At 39.3% G+C, this 19,907-nt stretch overlaps 3 protein-coding genes across 9 annotated transcripts in view; 1 reads left to right on the forward strand and 2 right to left on the reverse strand.

Annotated features, from left to right (window-relative positions):
- Window positions 1-2,933: 2,933 nt before the first annotated feature.
- On the reverse strand, window positions 2,934-13,702 carry smim8 (small integral membrane protein 8). 3 transcript variants are annotated; one of them, XM_077552640.1, is made up of 3 exons: window positions 13,304-13,702; window positions 11,741-11,846; window positions 10,641-11,671 (listed from the first exon to the last, which is right to left on the reverse strand). In XM_077552640.1, the coding sequence occupies exons 1-3, from the start codon at window positions 13,493-13,495 to the stop codon at window positions 11,640-11,642; spliced, it is 330 nt and encodes a 109-aa protein (XP_077408766.1). In that variant the 5' UTR covers window positions 13,496-13,702; the 3' UTR covers window positions 10,641-11,639. The 3 variants fall into 3 exon arrangements, with proteins under 3 accessions (XP_077408767.1, XP_077408765.1, XP_077408766.1); XM_077552641.1 differs by lacking the exons at window positions 10,641-11,671; window positions 11,741-11,846 and adding an exon at window positions 2,934-3,368; XM_077552639.1 differs by lacking the exons at window positions 10,641-11,671; window positions 11,741-11,846 and adding an exon at window positions 2,934-3,373 and having other exon boundaries at window positions 13,304-13,689.
- LOC144039354 (uncharacterized) lies at window positions 7,547-10,492 on the reverse strand. 3 transcript variants are annotated; one of them, XM_077552636.1, is made up of 3 exons: window positions 9,656-10,492; window positions 9,318-9,583; window positions 7,547-9,209 (listed from the first exon to the last, which is right to left on the reverse strand). In XM_077552636.1, exon 3 carries the CDS (start codon window positions 8,733-8,735, stop codon window positions 7,605-7,607), a length of 1,131 nt encoding a protein of 376 aa, XP_077408762.1. In that variant the 5' UTR covers window positions 8,736-9,209; window positions 9,318-9,583; window positions 9,656-10,492; the 3' UTR covers window positions 7,547-7,604. The 3 variants fall into 2 exon arrangements, with proteins under 3 accessions (XP_077408762.1, XP_077408764.1, XP_077408763.1); XM_077552637.1 differs by having other exon boundaries at window positions 9,318-10,492.
- Window positions 13,703-14,306: 604 nt separating the features above from the next.
- The window catches only part of rad51 (RAD51 recombinase), a 104,851-nt gene continuing 99,250 nt past the window's right edge, over window positions 14,307-19,907 (forward strand). The window contains exons 1-2 of one of the 3 annotated variants that reach the window (XM_077552466.1): window positions 14,307-14,519; window positions 18,192-18,277. In XM_077552466.1, coding sequence (XP_077408592.1) covers window positions 18,194-18,277 — 84 coding nt within the window. In that variant the 5' untranslated portion in view covers window positions 14,307-14,519; window positions 18,192-18,193. Of the gene's footprint in view, window positions 14,520-14,705; window positions 14,827-18,191; window positions 18,278-19,907 lie in introns of those variants that run through there. The other 2 variants (XM_077552463.1, XM_077552465.1) reach the window with 2 other exon arrangements.

Below are 19,907 nucleotides of genomic sequence, written 5' to 3' on the forward strand. Positions count from 1 at the left end.
GGCCAAAATCATCCATATATTCCCCTATTACTTTAGTAGATTGTAATCGCCTTATACATGTTGTGTTATTAGAACGGTCTATTAATGGATTTAAGACTGTGTTAAAGTCTCCTCCAATAATAATAGTAGAGTTCGCTGCTAAATCAAACAGCTGAGAGGAAAATTCATGGAAAAAGGCCGGATCATCATTATTAGGGGCATATAAATTGCCAAGTGTATATATCTTATTAAATATAGTTACCTGAATAATAATGTATCGGCCCTCTGGGTCTGTTATTGTATTATTTAGAGTAAAGAATAATTCACATATAAATGTCACTCCATAGCCTCCATGAGTGTGAGCATATTTCAACACTTTTCACGTGTTTAGCACTCAGGAAATAAGACAAATACAATTGTTGGCGCTATTAATTACACTAAGCGAGCATGTTGGTATGACTTACCGATATCTTTATCGCTGTTATGGTGCTTGTTGAGTCGCAAAATGGTTCTTGGTGGAACAGAATTGTCGACATATCGCTCCTCATGACGGCCTTTTTTTTAGCAAATCTCTACTGTTATTTTTGATTAATGTCACTCTTGTTAAAGTTGTCAAACCAGTTCCAGGCGAGGCCGGACGACACGTCCGTCACATCGTGACACGCTTGCAGCGGCACCTCCAAAATAAAAGTCACTACACATTTCAACTGTCAAGGCACTTTTATTGTGATGAGGACCAACAACAACAGTGCCACGAACTGCGCAATTGACATTTTCAGAGCCAGTCACCGCACAACGTCTTGTAAGTTTACTTCGAGCCTTGAAACTAATACATAAATTGTAACGCAACACATTTCTCATACAATAATAACGGTGTTTCAAATATGGGGAGAACAATTAGTTAGATTAGTCCGTTTATTTAAAAAAACTGAGTTACCTAACGCCGTTACCCCAGGATTACACCTCATGCATGTGCGTTGCACAGCCGATTCGTTTCCATTCTATCAGCTTGTTCAAATTACACTGGCTGCGTGTGCGCTGCGGACCAGCTGCGTCGTGCCGGAGGCCGCCACACGGATAGACCTATTTTTTTTATTTTTGCCGGTCGACGCATCCGTCGCTATCCGTCAAATGGCAAACTAGCACAGAACACATCTTGCGGGACAGGAAGACCGACGCAGTTTCAAAATAAATAATTCTGGTTAATTTTCTGAATAAAATACTCACCAGATCCTAATTCGCAATCATGTCAGCAAAACGTTATAATGCTTAACACTTAATTAACTGCAGCTAACATGGGCGAGGAGAGATTTATAATGGAGGTGAATTATATATGACACAGCACATCCTTTTTATTTGGACAACCTAAAAATGGATGCTGCAAGGATCGTCATAGTAAAAGCTGTGGGAGTGGACGGTGAGTTTGATCAAAAGAGCTGTGAGTTTTGTCCATAAAATTGACGTGTCCAGAGCACGCAGTCAAGACGCAGCGGAGCGGAGACGCAACGCACACGCATGCAGTGTAATCCCAGGGTTAGTTGAAACGCTGTTATTCCCAACACTGACTTGTATGACTATGAATATTAGAATACAATGTTAACATTTTTTTAAACTCTTTTATTATTTCTACAATGACAGTATTATGTGTCAAGTGTGGTGTCCAGTTTTATTAATTTGGTAGCGACCACACACAAAAAATTACGCATGAGGGTTTAGGTAGGGTTGAAGTGAAGCGTGAGACGTCTTTCTGTTACTGAAGTGGATACATGAAAGTTTGTGTTCACTGTGGTCATCGAATGAAGCTATCATTGCCAGCAGCCTATCCAATATCCACTCTCCTTTCTTGTTGCCCAGTTTGTCTTTTTGTCTGTTGATTTGAGAAATACAGTTGCACATTCCACACATGGGTGTTTAAAAAAAATAAAAATATTTACAAATTATTTACTAATCTTAAGTGTTGCAAATGTCTTATTCTCTTTGAGAATGTAATATTAATGGTTGAACCAATATGCCATTGGTGGGGTCCCCTTAAAGTGACTCTTTTGGAGGGACAATTGTTTCGGCCGGACACCACCGATATGATAGGTTGTTAATAAATATCAAGGAATCAGATTTTTATAATTAGATTCCTCTAAACACTGTAAAAAACAGTGTTAAATGTCTACTATTTTATTGTTAATTTTGACACTTAATTGAGCAGAAATAATGTTACGGTTTTGAGGTGGAGTGAGAGATTTGGACCAAATGCGAGGAGACTCAATGATCAGGCAGAGGTAATGCGTAAACGTAGGGTGATTTAATGACAAGGCAAGTGGGCAGGACAACCAAGACTTGAGGTGACTGGACGTGACATGACTGCACTTAACCGAATGAGCGTAACGTGACAGGATGGACTTGCCTTAACAGGGAATGACTTGGCTGGACTTGACTAGCTGACGCTTGGCTGGCTGTGGAGTGGCTATAACTTGGCTGGCTGGGGCTGTGGCTATAACTTGGCTGGCTACGGCTATAACCTGACAGGCTGGGGTTGTGGCTATAACTTGGCTGGCTGGCGTTTTGAAATCTTTCCACTCTGGAGCCCGGCTTCAAAAGTGATCGGTGTCAAGCTCCGAAATCGCGCCATTCGTGTGTACGAGCGGCCTAACCGATAAGAAACTTGTGAGGATACATTGAAACTGGCTTTCGTGTGGACGGGGCCTAAATACACCCCTGCTAATTGCTTGACAAGACACACCTGGGGAAGACACAAGTAAAAGAGGGCACTGACTGGTAGACCACACTGGGTGGGAAAAACACACACAGGTGGACGTGGTTAGACATAACAAGACAAGGGGAGAGACTAGAAACACATAAAAAAAACTAACCACAGACAAAAAACAACAATCACACCCCAAAAACAAACTAAAACCCAACCCCACACAACCGAAACATGACAAATAACTTAAACTTGACACTGGCCATGAAGTAAATTTTATTTTTGAGCAGCATACAAATTGTTGCACACAAATACCATTATATTGACAAGCTTATGAAATGACAGAAAAGATTGACTTGGAAACACATTATTAAATGCATACACATTTTCTAAATAATCATCAAAATAATGTAAAAAAAAAAAAAGAAGAAAAAAGGGTACAAAGAAATAAAAATTTTAATTAGGCATTTAGAAACTAATGAAAATCAGTCCAGTCCGTTTTTTTTAAGGTTGTACTGTTCACACAACCATGGTCTGCTCTCAAGCCCACTTGGAAGCTCTCCTCCTCATTAGTCTCTCCCCTTCACTGTCGATGGCCTCGTAAAGCTGCTGGTTGTTTTCTTTCATAGCATGTAGGTAGCCCAGATAGCCGACACACAAGGTGATGGTAATCAGTCCAAATGCCATCAATGGTCTATTCTGGGATAAAAGAAAATAAATTACAGCGTGCAATTAAGACAAAATTTAAGACAAAATTTAAGACAAAATTTAAACAAAATAGTTAGTTCTTCATACTTAAGGTTGTCAAAAGTATCGATACTTTGAAAAGTATCAATACTTACACGTCGTATTCGGATACAATACTAATTTGTCATGGTATCGATACAATGCGCGTTCCCGCAGCGTCAGCCGTGCGCACTCTACAAGCAGTGCAGTCTACTCGGCAGACAGCCTCCGGCAGCCACGGGAGCTGACACGGCGACCTCGCTTGCTCAGCTACGTTTTACGGTTGCTAAGTATAGCCAGCAGGAGGGCCAAACCAGCCAGTCTTGGTGGACAAGAAAAAGCAAGATGCCTTGTTTTTTGTTATTAGCCATTAGCTGGCTATCACAGTTAGCTTTATGCTCAATAAATGTTGTTTCGTTATTAGCCCTTAGCCAGCTACCGCGGTTAGCTTTATGCTCAGCGAATAGTGTTTTGTTATTAGCCATTAGCCACGTGCTCCCTGTTAGCTTTATGCTCAGTGAATGTGTACCAATGTATTGCTGCTTCAAGTTGTGCCTCAGAGCGTGCATTGAGTACACTCGGACCCGGCATCATGGGCAGGCATTGGGGGGCCATGCCTGCCCTGACAGTAAGCTGTGCCCGCCCTGGGTTGGAAGCTGTTTTGAGCACCCTCACCAACCAATTCATCTTCTTCCTTGCAGTCATGTAAACATGCGTCGCTGCTTCAAGTAAAGCACGGAGTGCTAACCAACCACAAGTTACCTCCTTTCAAGTTTGGCTTTGATTGACAGCTAAAGACAGCCAATGACAATCGGAATGGGGGGAGCGGGGTGCACGCGCATCCGCTGATTGACAAAGACAGACAAATCTACTTCTGGGTTAGCAAAAGAGAGATGCACAGACGCCAAGCCATATAATATACGGTGCACAAATATTGCGTGAGTGGTGTCACGTTTCGGTTTTGTATGGGTTAGGGTTTTGTTTTATTTTGGTGTGTTTGTTGTGTTTGTCTTGTGTTCCTGTGTGTTTTCCCTGTCTCGTTACGTGTGATTACGTCCACCTGTGTGCCTGTTCCTTTCCCAGTGTGTTTGACCAATCAGTGCCCTCTTTCTATTGTGTTCCTCAAGTATGTCTCATTAGTGTTGGTGTATTTAAGTATGTTGTGTTTGTCCAGTCAGTGTGGGATCATTGTCTATGTCAGGTGTCGTTGTCATTGTGTGGGAGTCTGTGTTTCTCGTCGCGTCAAGCTAAGCCTCGCCACAGTTAAGTCGTCTTTGTTTCAGTCTAATTGTCTACGTCTCAGTCTAGTTGTCCTCTTCACAGTTAATTTCTCCACATTCCTGCTAAGTTATCCACGTCCCTGCCAAGTTCTCCACATCCCTGTTAAGTTCTCCACGTCCCTGCAAAGTTCTCCACGTCCCTGCAAAGTTCTCCACGTCCCTGCAAAGTTCTCTACGTCCCTGCAAAGTTCTCTACGTCCCTGCAAAGTTCTCCATGCCCTGCAAAGTTCTCCATGCCCTGCAAAGTTCTCCAGGCCTGCAAAGTTCTCCAGGCCTGCAAAGTTCTCCACGCCCAGCCTGCTTCTCAAGTTCTGCCAAGTCAGCCCCGATCAAGCCAGTCCCGTTATGGCAGCCAGTCTCCACTCGCCCGGTCCAGGCACGTCTTCTCCAGTCTTCGTCCTCTCGCCCGGTCCAGGCACGTCTTCTCCAGTCTCCGTCCTCTCGCCCCGGTCCAGGCACGTCTTCTCCACTCTTTGTCCTCTCGCCCAGTCCAGGCACGTCTTCTCCAGTCTTTGTTCTCTCCCATAAAAAGTTGCTTTTTTCTTTCTTTGTAGTGTAGCTCTGATAGAAAGTTTTATGGTATTTGGCATATTTGGTGCACAGCTGAAAGCGGCTACTGTTCAGTCCTCGCTGTACAACTGAAACTATAGGGACTTTGCTTTTGTGTAGCTAGTTGTGATGCACGATAAACCAATAATTTAGAAAGTGCCGATGCCGACAACGATAAATAAGCCAATAATTGTTTGCAAAATTAACTTGAATACAAATATACTTTCGAGTCCTACTATAAGGCTAACGTGTACATTGAAACATTGTGTAAAGCACCATAAAGCTGAATTTTATTGAGCCACAACCACAACAGATGGACCAACGTTGCATGTCTATTATTGGTGGATTTCTTTATTATATGGTTTATCTGTATGACGTGAAATTAGGGTTGTCAAAAGTATCGATACTAACACGTCGCATTCGGATATGATATCACTTTGTCATGGTATCGACACTATCAATACATGGTATCGTTCCCCCAGCGCCCGCAGCCTACTCGGCACAGCAGAGTGCAGACAGCCTCAGGCGGCCGGAAAGCCCACCCGCGACTTTGCTTGCTCAGCTACATTACAGCTGCTTTAAGTGTGGCAAGTGAGGCGGCAGGAGGGCCAAACCAGCCAGTCTTGGTGGACAAGAGAAAGCAAGATGCCTTGTGTTTTAGTTATTAGCCATTAGCCGGCGACCGGGTTATGCTCAGTGAATGTTGGTTTATTAGCCATTTGCCGCGGGCTCACGGTTAGCTTTATGCTCAGTGAATGTGTACCTGCTTCAAGTTGTGCCTCAGAGCATGGTTACTACAACGGTGTCATTAGCAACCCAATAAGGGCAAAACTCACAGAAGAGCACATTGACATGCTTGTCTATATTGCAAAAAAACAGCTAAGAAAATTCAGACCAGTGATACGACAAACTTAGACAGTCATCATAGAATAAAGTTTACTCTTGTATGCCTTAATAGATATTTGCAATTTGACCTTTTTAAAAAAAGGTGTAGCTGAGTGCAAATGCAGCATTTGATGATCATTTTTTTTACTGATTTATTTTTTGTTTATTTACTACCTAAAAATATAGTTCTGACCACTTGTATTGTTAACCACCTCAACTTTTTTCTTATTGATGTTTCGCATGTGTGTTTTTACCTCAGACAACCAAAAATGTTGTCATTGTGGCAATTTTTGTATGACGTATTCTTCCATTTGTATTATTTATAATTTATTTGATTGTGAAAAAGTGATTCTTATTTTTTTCATTTTCTGATTATTAATAATTTAATTGCCGAATATTTGCCAATAATTATTGGCCACCGATATTATTGTGCATCCCTAATATTGACTGGAAAAAAGTATGGACCATCACAAACAAATTTTTGGTAACAAATAAGGTAAAATAAGTCTCATATAAAATTCTTCACTAATATTATCCTGCAAATCAGTATATAACAAAATGCAAAAGGGACAATGATGTGACCTGTTCTTTTGGTAGAAGTCATTCTGAGACCGTCCAGCACCTCTTCTGGATCTGCTCACATTCTACAACTTTTTGGAAGGACTTTCGTGTATTACTGCACAGCTACATAAGGACTTTGGTTTAAAACGCAGCAATGTTTTAGTTTTTTATTATAGAAAGCAAACAAAAGATCTTTTTAGTTTCATTTTTAACTTGTAGATCATCCTAGCTTAATTCTATCTCATTTTCTACAAATTCAAACACAGCAACAAAAAACAAACTTTTAACACTTTCATAATGATGCTATATCTATGCGGTAAAATGGATTAGTAGCTCACTGCTGGCTTTAAAAACGGTCACTATTTCTACTACATATAGACTTTTAGAATGTACGTGACCTATGTATATACTCTCTATGTGCTTGTTCAACATTGCATACAAGGTTCTCTGTGTACTTCTACTTTTGAATAATGATTATTTAAAAAACAAAAACGTATTTGGCTGCTTTATTCATGAGTTGTGCGATCTGGCATTTCGTTTCACACTGATGATCCAGTTGTGGAGTTATTTACTTATTTGGTTAGTACACATTATTCAATGTATTCAATTAAATCGTACGGATTTGGTCTAAAGAGAGTTGAAATGAGAACTTGATTTAGACGTCTAAATAAAATCAAGTCTAAATATAAACTACACTCATTAATCAATTACTATTTAAAACATAGTAATCCATACCTGTCAACCTCTGCCGATAACTGCCCTTATAAATGATTATGATTCCGCTTACAAACCCCCAAAAAACCTTACAAACACCGTACGACGCATGTTTACTCGCGGTAACCAGACAGTGTAATAGAAATAACAAAGGTAATTTGCATACAAAGTCTTTTATTCAATTTAAAAAGTTTACAATGCAATAAACTGTGCCTTCAGTGCTTCCTATTGTAAGCCAATGTGCATGATTTAGCAGACTTTATCTGCTCTAATGAGGGTCTCACTTGTGAGCAACAGTTGTCACAGTTCAATTTCATCTGTAATAAAGAAGTAAGAGTGTCTGTTCCCATTGTCTTTCTGTACTCTGTATGAATTTTCCTCACATGGCTGAAAACCCGCTCGCTATCAGCATTACTGTGAGGAAGGCTGAGTAAAATTAGATACATCTTTCTCATCAGTGGAAAGCGATCCAGCCCCAAACCAGTTTTCATTTTGAACACATGAGGCCAAAATGTCTCTGGACGAATTGGTTGTCCATCCTGACTTTTCTGAGGGAGAAGAATATCAGGTATTAGTTGATAGTCTTTCCATTCATCTTTTAATTGTGCCTGATCAAAGTCTGGTGTAAACCTGTTTGCAAGCTTAACAATACTTGTGTAATCCAACATCTCTCTCTTTCTTGGGTCCAACACCACCAAGTCACTCAGTATTGTATTCTCAAATGGAAGTTTTTGTATCATTTTAGTTACAACAGCCTCGTAGAAGGAGCGAACAGAGGAAAAAAAAGTTGCTTGCATGGCTGGTGTGATGCTTTGCCTGATTTCATCCTCCTCATTGGTGTCTTGGAAGAGGGCCCTGGTGCCCAAGCCAACAGCAAGCCTGCTATCTTCATGCTGCAGGCATCTGTTTGTATAATCAACTGCCAGCAGGCTATCAGCAGATTTGACATGTTCCATTTGCACAAATTTCACCAAGAGTTTCTTTAAGAGTCTTTCCATTTCTGGTAGCAAATCTCCAATCATACATGCCTCTGTTTGGAACACAATATTGAATTGATTTATTTGAGGCAGGATGAAGCTGAGGAAGTGGAGTGTGAGGAGAGTAACAGGGTCTTGAAGTCGATCATGGATGCTTTTCACTTTACCTGCCCTTTCAACATCCGCATGGCTAGCGAAGTAGCTTTTGAGTGCTTCGTACTGAGACAATGTTCTTTCAACCACTTTTTGCGGAGACAACCATCGTGTCGGACAATGCTTTAGGATTTTTTCTTGCTCGGAATTTGTAAAGTCCTGAAACTCTTTAAAATCCTCAATTCGTTTGGAACTATTTAAAAAAAAAATATACATATCCACCAGCAAGTCATCTATGTTTACTGGCAATGTCTTCAGTCCATCTTTGACACACAGATTGCCAAGATGACAAATGCATCCAACACTAAAAACAGCCCCATTTTTTTATTTTATCCTAGACAAGACAGAGTTTTTCTTTCCAACCATGGTGTTGCAATTGTCGCTTGCAAATCCCACAACGTTACTCCATGGAATGTCATTTTCTTGTAAAATGTTGTCAATAACGGCAAAGATTGATGCTGCTGTGCCTGATGCCAACTCTGGTAAATCGAGGAGTCTGGTATTTGTGTTCTCCCCATCAAAGAAGTGAGCTAACACAACAAGTCGCTTTTTGGTAGTACGATCATTGCTTTCATCAATCATGAGGGTAAATGGGTGAGTTCTGCAGTACTGAATGACGTCTTGGGTGTAGCCACGTGCAAGGCTCTCCTTAACAATCATCGTAGCCTTGGTCCTCCGACATGCAAACTCCTGCAAAAATATAATATTAAAATATAAAATTTTAATTTTTGACACGGTGCCATAAATGCTGATTCATTGTAGATATGAATGATAATAATAATAATAATAATAAATTACCTTAGCTGTCTGTGAATCCGGAAACATAGCTTTCACCAAATCCGAGAAGTGGTCCGCAGCTGTGAAAGCAATGTTGTGCTCAGCAAGAAAATGGCAGAAGAGAATTTCCACATTTGTCGTTTTGTGGGATGCTGCAGGATTTGCGGTAGAGACGAAGTGCTTGGTTAATGGGACATGTGAATTGTTTTTTTTCACATTCTCCACGTGTCCGGCAGTTTTAAAGTGGCTCTTCAGATCGTAAAATCCACTCGCAGCAACTTTCACGTCTTTATTGCAAGGGACACAGAATGAGAATTGAGTGCCTCTTAACGATGCTTTAATCCAGCCATCATATTCACCTTGAAGTAACTCCCATTCTTTCTGGTGTCGACCCGATCCTTGAGTTCTTCGTTTCTTACTAGGTGGCTCCTCCATGCTTGCTTCCACGATATTTACTCTATGTATATCTACGCATGCGCATGTCAGCGCATTTTTTTTTCCCCGTACAAAAGTCGGTGTACGGCGTACATGATTTGAAATGGTAAAAAAAACTTAGAAAATACGTATAAAACGTACAAGTTGACAGGTATGGTAATCCAACATTTTGCCATAATTTATTCAACTCCGTTATTTTTTTAATGTAATATTTACTTGATTATATATATATTTGGGGCTCATAACGTTATAACCATGTTATTTGCAATGACAAATAAATATTGAATAGAATTTATTGCAGTGTCTAGATTAGAGCTAAAATATAGACCGATTAGAGATGGTCTAATGTCGGTCTAAATTTAGACGAGACGTCTAATAGCTGTCTATTCTCGCAGTCGGCGTGATGTCACAATGACGTCATCTCGCGTAGCAATGTGTCGGCCATTTTGAAAAGGGGGCACGCACAAGTAAACATCGTTAGACAAAAGGTTGCCCGAAATTAATATTTCAGCTGTTTTGCATCTTTTTTCATAAAAACTCATTCAGCATGACTTATAATTATCATGAGTCACTGCCAGACACTTTTTCGCGTGTGTAAAACCACCTCAGAAGGGCCTATGGTGGGATGTGACTCATGCGACAACTAGTTTTACCTGGTGTGTTTGAAACTTTAAAGGCTGCCAAAAGCAAGAAAATTGCATTGTCGCTACTGCCGTAAAACAAAGTGAGCTTGTCTGCATTTTTTTCCTTACATAGCATGTAAATATTGTTTATGGTGTTTGTACGTTTTTTTTTTTATTTACTTGTCTTCTACCTCATCTTTGTGCAGTAAAATTTATACTTTATATCATGTTTTATGTTCCATTGCAAATAATAGGAGTAAAGAAATAGCTAATAAAACAAATGAGGTACCATTTACTGTCATAAGACTTTATTCATTTATATTGAAAACAAAAAACACAAATCAGAGCACATCTGCTGCAACAATCAAGACAGATTAAAAAAAACATTTGATTTGGAAGCACCTTTCGAGTCCCTCAGTAGAAAGGAGAACAGTTCAAAATCTACAGATTAAATGAGATTTTGACTAAGAAACTAATAAAAATATTAAGAAAAAATGCTGTGTGGTTACAGTGGTCAACCTGTAATGACCGAAATCAAATACGATGAATACATCACAATGATTTGTAAGATTATCTCAATTTACTGTTCATCATATACAATGCTGGGGCCCAATGTTGCACAAAATGGCACACACTCGCACAATCTTATCACAATTTGATAGAGTACATCCCAGCGCTTCATCTTTCAAACTCTGTACACATCGAATTGGCAGTGTACCTTTCAGAACACTAAATCTATTTTATATAACACGTTTGACATGCATTCTCACGGAGGAAATTTTCCTTGATATCTCTACTTCCCTGGCAGGTAGCTCTTTCTTACCCTTCGTAAACGCTGGAGTCAAAAGTTCACAGCTGCAACGAGTACCAAAGTCCCTATGAAGGGTAAACCCCCTGTTAGCAAGTATCTGGTCACCAGGCATGTGATACTTGGAATCAATAAAACTAGACTCACGAACTCTCTGCACATCAGAAGCCCTCCCAACCCAACAACTAGACAAAATGTGACATTTCCCAATGGATTGCAAGCAACAAATACTTTAACAGTACAATGTTTTTTGTAGCTACTGTAGCACCGAGATCTGCCTAGCAGGTTCTTTGGCGATTCGATGACGTTCTCAAAACAGTCAACAATTGTGGTTAGTCGAGGAAATTTGGCATGGAAAACGGGAGGGTTGATTTGATGAATATTTTCCCTATCAGGCAATTTAATCATGAAACCAAGGTTCTGTTTCATTTAGAGTTAAAGACGTGCAGGCTTTGAGAGACGCTCTTTGTCCGCACTTCAAAGGTTGACATCTGCCAGGAACTGTAATCCTATAAGAAATAAAATAAAATTACTTCAAGATCCTGTATCCTGTCATGCATAATATAGTAATCATGTACCTGTTTGATCTCCGTGATCTCCATGATGCTCTCTCATTTGTGCCACCTTACACCTAGAGCCAGGACTTTTGGGGGGGGTTACACAAAATTCGGTGGTTCTGTTGACCTTAGCACGTAGAAAGAAGTAGCAATTTTTAATTGGGAATGAAGGAATTACCATTAATTGTAATCGTTTGCGTGTTCAAATAATTCCAAGATGAGGTTCTGGTGAAGCGGGTCCTTGCAAGGTTGGTTTATTACAGAGATCTCTGGTCACACAATTGCATATCACCTAAGCAGTGTCATCCAATGTGTGTGTCTTCTTTTGCCCACACAGCCTCTTTATTCAAAACATGAGGAAACGCCTCTGTCATCCCATGAGGTACAGAATGAGTTTGCATTTTCCCAGTAAACTAGATCATCCTTGAACTTTTGAAAACCGGATTTCTGACGAACAGCAACTAGACTTCTTAGATAAACATAGAAACATTTTAACTTTCTCATGTCTGGGAAAACAGTAGAAAAGATAGCAAGAATGTCAAAAGCATTACTCACACAGGTTATATCAGGTCAACATAATTACACCTTCATCAACACATCTATAATGAAATGTAAAACAGGTCAAATGTAAAATAAAACAATGAAAATGTTAATAATGTCAACAGGAACCACAAGAATGACTTGCAATAATACATGGAATATGTATTGTGTGTAAGTGAGCAAACGGGTAGTATATACGAAGTGGTTATTTTTGCCGTGATCGGCAATTTCCCTCTAAGCGTTATATTGCCGTGAATCGCGGTAGAACAAAGTGGGGTCTTACGAGGCAGGAACCACGCAGTGCATGACTCACGTCACGGCAAAATAGAAACTTCCCGCCAGGTCAATAATATATCGCTCTAGTGATTGAACAATCAGAACAGTTCACGGCAAAACAACGCTAACAAGAGAGTTGCCGGTTAACCTGCCTCGTCTATTGAATTCTAACAGCTGACGGCAAAAAAATAGATTAAACTTTTACTCACCAGTAATCAAGTGTTGGCTGCAAAAGTATGCCAGGAATGAGGTTCCCACAGGCGAAAATCGTCCACGGTACCGCCTGCTTTCACTGTTCCTCGATTGATTGCTTTCAGTTTTTTGTGTCTCCTTTTCTTCTTACGAGGAAGAATGAAGAACTTAAGATGCGGTTCCGAATTCTTCCTTGTTTTACAACCCGCAACACAGCAACTTTTTGTCATTCCGACGGACCGAAGTTTGACGCGTTTGTAATCCAATACACGACAGAGCAACTGCTTGTGTTATGCCCCCTTTTCAATATGGCGATGCGTTACTGTGGTTGGTGTCGTCATAAACACACGGATGTCCGACTGCGAGAATGGCTCAGTGTGAAAAAATCAAGTCTTTTCGCCACAGGCTATTTCAAAATGCGCTCACCTCAGATACAATCGGTAAAATCAGAGTGGTGTCAAAGTGTCAAAACTACGTAGCCTTTGCTATTCTAAAACAACAACAGCGGAAAGCATTTTCTTCGATTAAAAATAGAAACTAAATGGAAGTACAGTATCAGTGTGACGCGCCTCTTACGGGCTTGACGAAGAGTTCGGGGTTGACAGCTCTGAACAGTGTGGTTGTCTGTGCACTCCTCAGTCCGGGCGTCCTGTAGTCTGTTTCGATACCCTTCTTTTCTTTACTGGTTTTATTAGATGCCATGTCCACTACGAAATGCTTACGAAATGCACTAGGTAGTGGGTATCTTTGTTCTGTGTCCTTCTTCATGTGAATTGCAGCGGCTAACCAACTTTTGGTATATTACCGCCACCTACCGGGGAGTGTGGTGCAGCCGCTCATATGTAGGCGACGTTAAACTTCGATTAAAATTACACGTACACAAAAATAAAACGAATAATACTTTGACAGTTACACTTGAAAATATTTTTTTTCGGCACAGGAATTACCATCGAACACCGCAATTTCCCCGCTAGTTTGGTCAACTCCGCAATGAATTGTGGGCAATACACTTTGGCTGAGCCTGCATCGATGCGGGCCACTGATATGTATATAACTTGATAGCTGATAGGCCAATCCATTTGAAGCCATGAGGCCGCCATATTACCCCTCCCAATAATTTGTTAAACATAAACAAGAGGTGTTCAGACATTTTACAACTTGCCTTCAATAAATGTATAAATTATATGCTTAATGATGTATACAGGAGGGAACTTGTATATATATATATATATTTTTTAAATTAAAGAATTATACCTGTAATTCAACAAAATATGCCTCTGCCAAATCTAATATTGGGGTCTAAGGAACTGAGTGATAAAAGAAAAAGGGGATCTTCAAAGCAGCACATACCGTCCATTTGTTAAAAAATAATGACCACCCCACGGCCCTATATAAGAGCCTACGAGCTGTATATGTCTAATCTGTACATAATATGTTTTGTATAGTCTGCTCGCGAGATGGGAGTGGTAAGATGGCCGCCCTGTGGCTTCAACGACTTGCAGGGGCGTATATGGGCTGGCTATTAGATATCCAGTACAATTTACAGATCAGTAGGTAACGACACGTGCTTTATTTATTACACGTGATACGTACGGTAGACGTCATCGACACGCATTCGAGCGGGAACTCGAGTTGTATAAAAAAGGAAGCAAACGTTTTAACAGGTTTGCTTATGCCGTTGGCGTGTTGGGCACTAGTATTGCACTAGGTTAACTTTGTATCTCAATTAATGCGACTTTGGTTTGAACAGTCTGCCTTCGATCAAGTACAACAGCCTGCAGCTTGTGTGAAGGTAAAGTAGAGTCCGATATGAAATGGCCTGCTTACATTACATAATGTAGGTACGAGTATGTGTTGCGTCGCATCCGCAGCTGAATGACTGGATTTTGTTTTCAATGATCCACTGCGTTCGTGTTTTTCACCTTGCAGCTGTACGCCACGAATGATGGCGTAGAGTAGGCGTCCTAGTTTTAATCACTATGCCGTTGGCGTGTTGGGCACTAGTATTGTACTAGGTTAACTTTGTATTTCAATTAATGCGACTTCGGTTTGAACAGTCTGCCTTCGATCAAGTACAACAGCCTGCAGTTTGTGTGAAGGTAGAGTCCGATATGAAATGGCCTGCTTACATTACATAATGTAGGTACCAGTATGTGTTGCGTCGCAACCGCAGCTGAATGACACTATGGATTTTGTTTTCAATTATCCACTGTGTTCGCGTTTTTCACTTTGCAGCTGTACACCACGAATGATGGTGTAGAGTAGGCCTCCTAGTTTTAATCACTATTTCTCGAAAGGTTAATTAAACGCGGGTTAAAACTTTAGGACAACACTTCCCTGAGTTAGACTCGACAAACGCCCCAGTCTCCCCTCCTGATTTGTTTCTACTCTATTTGTAAATTGGTCGAGAGACACACTTCTTTGTACTCGCAGCTGGCCACAGCTGTGCCTTGTGATGTTACTATGGCCCGTATAATGGCTTATGTATTCAATCACTAATAAGGCTAAATTAATCAATTGCATCAACTACAACTACAAATGCCTCTAAATTGTATTGAATTATATCTCAGAGGTGCTGTTTGAAGCATCACAATGGCAAGGTACAGTTGATCTATTGTTAGGTGTCGTCTTGGTCTCATGATGTCAAAATGTGAACTGCATGATGAGTACGACTGTTTAATCACAAGCTCTAATTGAGCCAGGACATTTATTGGTTGATTCAAGGATCAAACACCTGTTGTGAATTTTGCCTTTAACCTCCTCGTTAGAGAAAAACAACTTGTGCAAAAAGTACTGTAACATTTAACAGTTGGACATGTGCATTCAAAAGCTTAGAGAACGTCACATTAAGTTAAATTGTAAAGGTTTGAATGCATTTTAGGCTCATCCTGAAATTTCACCCAAAAGCCCAAATATCCCTAACTTTTGGTGTATATTATACATCATTTAAATAGAATTAAGTGTAAACATTTGAACACGTCAATATGTGTACCTGTTTTTTTATTTAAATTTTATTTTTTACATATGAGGACACTTTTGCCAGAATTGTCACAATTATTTATTTATTTATTTATTTTTTTAGTTTTATCTTTTTATTTCCAAATATTTCGAGAGACCTCTATGCAAATTAAGTTCCAAAGTTTAATAAATCAGTCAGACAATGACAGGACAACACTCTATTTTAAGTCATTTCTGTTTTTCAACCAAAAATGCTTTGCGCTGGCCAGGGAAAATGTTTTACAAGGGGGTACATCACTGAAAAAAGGTTGAGAACCACTGATCTATGCATGAGGGTAGTGGTAATTTTATCTGCCATTTTTAAATTTAGTCTGTTTTAGTCCAGTTCCAATCACGCTTGTTAGTTTTCATCATAGTTAGTCAACCTCATCCCGTTTGTGTCGAGTCCATTTTTAGTCTATTATAAATCAAGCATGTTTGTCTTTATTTTAGTCCAAGAAAACATAATTTGATTCATCAATGTTTTAGTCTAGTTTTTGACAGGACAATCATTTTACCCCTCTATATATTTTTTGGGCAGCAGAAAATGTTGAACATTTCGGATCTAAAACTATTTCACAAGAAATTTTCTCTCATCTTTTTGATGAAAAACAACTTGACACACAATTACAGTATTGACCTTTTGCACGTGACATCACAGCTCTAATGGGACCGCCCCCTCGGGGACACTGGACAGCAACAGAGCCACTTGCCTGTATTGTAACCATTGAATCTCATACAGCGTAAAGTCCTTTATCTAATCGATTATCTTATAAAATGGTCATACCTTGCTATGCGGTCGGTTGTACAGATAGACAAAGGAGTAAACCAAATGTTGCTTTTTATCATATACCTACTAATGAATACAAAATACGTTGATAGCACCAATCAACACAAAGGACTGGCAGCCCACAAAGTATGTACGGATTTGCAGCGCTAATTTTTTGCGAGGTTAGTAGATAAATGTTCATACATTTGACTAGTAAACTTACACTCTAACAGATTGTAACAGAGGTGTCGAATTGCGTGTTTCAAATCACATTAACGAGTCATATAGTTAGCGTCCACTCGAACTGCAAAAACACACAGCTTCGTTTTAAAATGCATCTTCTTCAAAACTATTAAGTGCATTTGACTGATTAATAATGGGGGATTTCGTCTTTGTGCTTGGAATTTTTCACTCTGGAGTCATATTGATGAAATTACTGAATAGCTTGCCACTACGATAGTCATTTGTTCCGTGCTAGTAAACATAGTAACATAACATCATCACAGCGTTTCAATATACAATGGACTATGTAAAAATAAGTCAGTTAGCATGATAAACAAGTTTTATCTTTGCATTACGAGGTATATTGTCCCTCCCGGTTTGAGCGTAGCATCTCATCCCAGAGACTCAGCGACAAGCTTTTGAATCAGCCCCCGGTGTAAGGAGAAGAGACTGCATTGACTACATAATGATATAGGTCGTGCGCTGTGAATTCCGGCAAAGTCGGCGATTTGATTAATGGTAAAAATAGCATGCAACAGAAGGTAAGGGGCTGTTTTCAAACTAGCGATCTCCAACTAAAGTAAATATCGCGCTCTGAGTCTCAACTAAATGTATAACTTCGACTGACAAGCGACCTTCGGTTGATGTAGTAGATTCCATGGATCTATGGGCAATAATAACTTTTCATTTGTGAAATAGTAGTCGCTAAGTCACTAAGTCGCTCCGGGTCACGTCCACTTACTTCCATTCTACAATCATTTTCCTTCCGCAGTCCGTCAAAGGGCAGTCATGTGATCACGTGACGTCTGTGCAAATGGTTCCCCGCCTGGGAGACCATGTTTGTATGTGTGCGTGTTTGTGTGAGTGAGTGCAAAAATAAAAAATATGGCTCCATGCTATGAGATAGTAAGTTAGTTAGTGGTCAAGTTAACATTATTGTTGGAACGTTATAGCCGTTGGATTAATGTTACGTTATAACAATAATAAAAAAAATAAATAAATGTTTTTACCTTTCACAGTGAATCCACCTCCTGTCTGTCCCATGTGTTTGTGCATGTTGCACCCGCTAGCTGCAGAATTGAAAGGGTGTGTGGTATAGTATGTCAAATGACAGACTAGCAGAGACAAGATTTGACAAAATCTTATAATTTTCGTCTAATTTTTGTTCATGAACTAAAATGTCCATAGATTTTTGTCCATTTTTATTAAGTGAAGTACATTTTTGTCTCGTCTTGTTAAGTCGACGAAAATGCATACTGATTTAGTCCCAATTATGATTTATTAATGAGGGTTTTAGTCTACTCTAGTCTTGTTTTAGTCCAGTGAAAAATGTGCGTTGACACAATTATTTTAGTGTAGTTTTAGTGTTAACAAAATAAATTGGGGTCCTCAAAGCATTTTACAAAGGCACCCATTAAAATAATAACTTTGTGAATTAATTGCATTATTTTTTTGTTCATTGGATTCAACATTTAGATATGGCAATGAGATGTCAGGGCGCAGTTGAAACGGAGCTCGAAGAGGAAGAAAACTTTGGACCACAGCCTCTATGCAGACTAGAGGTATGTAACCTTGAGATTTTGTCTTACTTTTGTTGTGTGTTAAGGGCTAATTCGTACCAAATTGTTCCATTAATATAATCTATGTGAAGATAGTAGGAATGTTAGCTAAGACTTTAATTACTAGTGCTCCATTCAAATTAGGTTTAGTTTGTATTTTTGGGCTATTGTCTTAGTTAGGTCTTACAGTACAGTAGTAATAGCAGCAGCAGCAGCAAAATAGCAATATTGTCTCAGCCATAGGAAATGTACAGCATTTTGTGGGCTTGAGTTGAGATTAGTTTATTAAAAGGACAGTGTGCAGTAACATTAAGAAGATGGCGGCACCAGATTTAGCACAATGCTAGTTTACATCTGGAGTCCCCATTAAATAAGATAACAGAGCAAGTTAAAATTACATACAAACAACATACAAAGTGCCAGATACATAGTGTTGTATCATCAAATTAAAAGTCTTAAAAAGTGCGGTATTATAAAATACAACTATTTAAAAAATCTATAAGCATAAAATTCATAAGTCACTGAGGTAGTAAGCGTAGCAGTCATTGTAGCAATAGCAGTTATACTTTTAGCTGTACCTATCAGTTTTTAGTGGGGGTGGGGCTGCATCATTAAGAATTTTATGCACCAGACAGATATCAGTGTACCTAATGCAGTTGTCCGAAGCTTATCATACAGTGTTTTACAAGTATGTTACAATGGTGGTGCAGCATTGGCTTAGATTTTTACAGCTTGATTATGTAACGATCTGAGGGTTTTTATTGCGGTTTAAGCTTGAGACCATGATTACATGCAATACAAAATCTGTGACAGAATCATTGCATTGAGGTATGATTTTGCTGCTTCCAAAGATAAGAGCTCCTGATGTGTCTAAAAGTAGCAAAAAGTAAATTTAAATTTATGGCATACATCTTAAAATGGTTAATAAATTTAAGTGTGGGATCTAAGGACACACCTAGGTATTTGACTTTGACATTTTGAATCATAAAACTATCATTATAGATGTTTGGGGGGGCATTTGAGATTGTACATAGACAGGCTTCTCTATGTTCAGCGTGAGGTGGGACTTGTTTAACCACTCAGTTGCGTTAATCATTGCACAAGATAGCTTAGCTGCAACAGAATTTGCATCCGAGCCCTGGGTGAAAAAAAAATAGTTTAATCCGCGTACATCATGACATTCACGTTGTCACAGATGGAAGGAAGGTCATTGATGTACGGACTGAAGAGCAATGGCCCGAGTATGGACCCTTGGATTACCCCTGTAGTGCAGGGTCTAGACTGAGAAATTTTATCGTTTATTTTAATGCACTGGGATCGGTCTACAAGATATGCTTTAAACCAACTAATGGTGTTTGCGGAGAAATTAAAATTCAACGTTTTTGTCAGCAGCACTGAGTGGTTACGAAGGTGCAGAAAATGGCGCCTACCACCCCTCCCTTGTTCAGGCTTGGTATATATATATGTATATATGTATGTATATGTATGTATGTATATGTGTATATGTATGTATGTATATGTGTATATGTATATGTATGTATATGTGTATATGTATATGTATGTATGTGTATATGTATGTATGTATGTGTATATGTATGTATGTATGTGTATATGTATGTATGTGAATATGTAT

The sequence above is a fragment of the Vanacampus margaritifer genome, chromosome 19 (genome assembly GCF_051991255.1).
Source record: "Vanacampus margaritifer isolate UIUO_Vmar chromosome 19, RoL_Vmar_1.0, whole genome shotgun sequence".
In the NCBI taxonomy this organism is placed as follows: domain Eukaryota; kingdom Metazoa; phylum Chordata; class Actinopteri; order Syngnathiformes; family Syngnathidae; genus Vanacampus; species Vanacampus margaritifer.

Bases quoted from the DNA above. Each gene is read 5' to 3' on its own strand.
- LOC144039354 (XM_077552636.1), bottom strand. From the start codon at position 8,735: ATGTATATTTTTTTTTTAAATAGTTCCAAACGAATTGAGGATTTTAAA.
- smim8 (XM_077552639.1), bottom strand. From the start codon at position 13,495: ATGAAGAAGGACACAGAACAAAGATACCCACTACCTAGTGCATTTCGT. The intron at 3,374-13,303 runs GTAAGAGGCGCG...CTTTTATCCCAG, and splicing joins CCGAACTCTTCGTCAAGCCC to AATAGACCATTGATGGCATT.